This window comes from Notothenia coriiceps, unplaced genomic scaffold (assembly GCF_000735185.1).
Source record: "Notothenia coriiceps isolate Sejong01 unplaced genomic scaffold, NC01 NC01_scaffold00037894, whole genome shotgun sequence".
NCBI lineage: Eukaryota > Metazoa > Chordata > Actinopteri > Perciformes > Nototheniidae > Notothenia > Notothenia coriiceps.
Genome location: NW_011370595.1, coordinates 1 through 3,610, shown reverse-complemented (window position 1 = coordinate 3,610; position 3,610 = coordinate 1). Strand labels below are relative to the sequence as shown.

The 3,610-nt window shown below is 39.6% G+C and overlaps 1 protein-coding gene across 1 annotated transcript in view; it reads left to right on the top strand.

Annotated features, from left to right (window-relative positions):
- LOC104967863 (nucleoprotein TPR-like) overlaps positions 1 to 3,056 on the top strand; it is a gene marked incomplete at its 3' end in the record, with an annotated part of 3,764 nt that extends 708 nt beyond the window's left edge. Inside the window, exons 2-5 of the mRNA XM_010797396.1 lie at positions 1,315 to 1,385; positions 1,625 to 1,824; positions 2,496 to 2,690; positions 2,971 to 3,056. Coding sequence (XP_010795698.1) covers positions 1,315 to 1,385; positions 1,625 to 1,824; positions 2,496 to 2,690; positions 2,971 to 3,056 — 552 coding nt within the window. The remainder of the gene's footprint in view (positions 1 to 1,314; positions 1,386 to 1,624; positions 1,825 to 2,495; positions 2,691 to 2,970) is intronic.
- Between the last annotated feature and the right edge of the window lie 554 nt (positions 3,057 to 3,610).

Here is a 3,610-nt window from a genome sequence, read left to right as displayed (position 1 = left end):
AGTCCAAAACATGAGTTCAAAAATAAAAGCATAGAAACTACTTTAACTTATGACAACTAACTAAGATACAGCACACAACTAAACGACCCACCCTCCATAATACCAAACAACTTAAACAGCCAACGAAAAAATGAACTGTTTAAACTCTCTCCACCCCACCCCGACAAGAGATACTACCTCATACCGCCTACTACGCCTCGCATCATGCTACCACTACCTGCTACTCACTATATACCTATCACCTATACTCCACGTCTACCGCCTACTAACATACCGCCACGTATCACTCAGACTCATACCACCCCTGACACTCGGCCCGCTACACCTCCTCTCCTAACTATGCTGAGTTACCTCATAATCCCGCCCTGATACGACCCGCTACGTAATACCGCGCCGCCCGCTGTATGCGCTACTATACTCTAGGCGCCTATCCGCCTCACTGCACTCTAATAGTATACTAATATATACTACAGTACTAACAGTAACATATATATATCACTATATAACTAACGCTATAGCCTATATAACCTATATAATATATACGTATACCTATATCATTATACCTATATATCACTATATATATATATATACTATATATATATATAGCTCCAACACTCATCATTACATCACTTTGTCTCACCTCGTTCTGTAATTATGTGTATGATGTCTGTGCAACTGAAAATCAGTTGCTGTCTAGACCAACCTTTTTGAGACTGAGTATGGAGGGCTTCTTGTTTGATATAATTTTTCTGAAGAATATATATCTGCAGTTTTCTTTTAAATAATGAATGTTATGCATTGAATAGGCCATATATATAAAAGTTATGTTTACTTATTACCGTTTCCGAACAATAATTATTATATATAATTATTATATATGAATACTTACTATACATTCTTCTTATTATTATTATTATATATAGCTACAGTCTATCGTCAACACGGGTCTAAAAGACTTTAAAGTTACAGCAGACGACCCAAAGTCACTTTTCTACCCCTTGTAGTTTATTAAAAAATATAGTTTTTTATGTTAAGCTTGTTATTTTCTGGAAGAAAAAAGTTATTTATTTATTTAGCGATGATTGCGCTATTTTTAGAAGAATATTCCTATAATTGCCATCTCAAAGACTTTTGATGCTTGCAAGAATGGCACCTTCTTACAGTTCCCCTTTCCTCTTATCCTTCAATTTTTCCAAATATAACAACCCTATTTTGAAATCACTTTTTTTTTCTTAATTCCAATAACTCTGTTTCAATTTCCATAATTATTTCTGTGATTTGATTGCAATCTTACAAATGTGTGTGTGTCCTCAGGCGGGGGATCAGGCCAGACCTGCAGACCAGAGACAGATTTCTCTGAAGAGTCCTGCTCAAGACCGCGGAAGGTAACTAATTAAGACATACAGTCATGCCCTAAATAGGGTTAGAAGGCATTTTGATTCACCACATTCCTAGACACTTTCTTTTTACAGTCATGGGTGTTATCGGACAGGTCTAGCTTCACATTGTTAATAAGTCCTCAGAACCATATTAGAAAGAATCTATTAAAAACTTAAAGCGTTTACAGTATCAAACGAACACAAAACATATTGCTCAAGACAACTCTTCATGCTTTTTCCTTCAGCTCCAGCCTGTCCGACCCCCCCACTGCCAACATCCGCCCCACCACAAGTACTCCATCTCCTAGTAACAAGCCGAGCCCCTCCCAAGGTAGCAAGTCCACACCTCGTGCCAGCATCCGGCCAATGGTTACCCCAGCAACTGTGTCCATCCCAACACCTACCGCCACTGTCATGCCGACCACACAGACTGACAGTCAAGATGGTGAGAGCAAAAAACAAGTCAAATTAGTAAAGAAAACAGCAGATATTTTCAAAGCCTTACCTCAAATATGTTAAATATGTTTAGTTAGTACAAGAGTGGTGCAGGAATAAGTCCTAAAACATGGAAATTAGTCAGCATTTAAGCACTTCCAAGCTCACTCGTAAAGTCAACGGGTTTTTTTTAACCTGAAATGCCTGAAACAAGGTCTTTGGTTTACAAAAGACATCTGAAGAGATGTTTAACGTTTGGTTCTATGACATAAAACATGTCAGTAAATACCCCACTGGTGCATGTCTGAAGATGTCTTAAAAACTGCGTATCAAGTTACCAAATAAGACTACTAAACATCATCATGCTGAATATTGGCCGCCTGTAGCTTAGCCGTGGTGACGTGAAGTCATGGGACTATAGTTTGTATATTGCCTAACGTTAGCTTTTTATTTCTGGCGAGTGGTGTTTATACGTGGAGGGTTTCATAAACCTGTGTTTACCACATATCTTATCCTGCAATATCCACAATATTTCGAAACCAAATGGGAAAATCACAATACTTTTTATGGCGGGAACCCTTGCGATGCTAACTTCCGACTGGGCCTACAAAAATATGTAATTTCCGCAAGACTCTATGGTACTGTATCTGTGTCAGATTAACATAATGTGTCCCCCTGCAGTGCTGATGGGTGCAGGAGCCGCTGTGCACTCCACCAGCTCCAGTCTGGTGAACACACCCACTTCAATGACTCAGCCAACCAGCACCCAGGCCACAGCTTTTGTCCAGCCCACCCAGCAGCAGCCAGCCAATCAGGACGCAGGCCCCAGTATGGATGCAGAGCGACCATCTACGTCCTCTTTTCTGAGTGGAACAGGTGAGCAGGACGCATGGTTCATGCAGCCACCCTGCAACTGCTCAGATAAACAACATGAAACACATTACCAGAACAAAACACACTGTTGTTGGCTCTAGCGTGTTATGAATAAATACACATCGATGTCAAGATAAAATCGTATGTGTAATAGGTTTTACTTAAAGTACAGAGTTACGGGTTTTGGCAGGACTAGATTGAATGAAATGTTCAATATAATCTGAAGAGTGAATAGTGTTACCTGACATGCTGATGTCATCCTGTGTGTGTTTGATGTTTAAAGCAGGTTCAAAGCGAAGCATAGATGATGAAGACCGGGAAGAGGAGAACACACCTCCGACCTTGAAAAAACAAAAGATAGCACTGCAGGTAAACACACATATTGTCCCCATATACAGTCGCTAGCTGAATCCCCTCCCTCAGCTGTGTGTCTGTGTATTCAGCCGGATGTCTACGAGACGGACTTACAGTAAAGTTGTCATATATATGTATATATACATACATACATACATACATACACACAGGCGCTGTTCTAGTGGTAAACCCTGAAAAAAGAACATATCAAGCTATGTGCTGTATCAGAAACAAAAGTAATATGATCTGTTTATGATGATCGATATAGATGATTGATATGATCGTTTACATTAGCAAGCATCGCTAACACTCAGAGCTAACACTGTACTGGAAAGAATATGTGTAAAGAAGCCGGATATAAAAGGTCCTCACCAAGGGCGCCGGTTAGGGTGCATCAAAATGCAATGCAAAAGATTTAATCTCAAAATATCAAACTGTTAGGTGTTGCATTTTGTTCCAATGTCTATACAAATGATTTGTGCAAAGTTTGAGGAAATTTCATTCAGATTTAGAGGCGCAACGCAGCATGTCAAATTTTGCCATTTTGCCAAAAAGTGCCATTTTCGGTG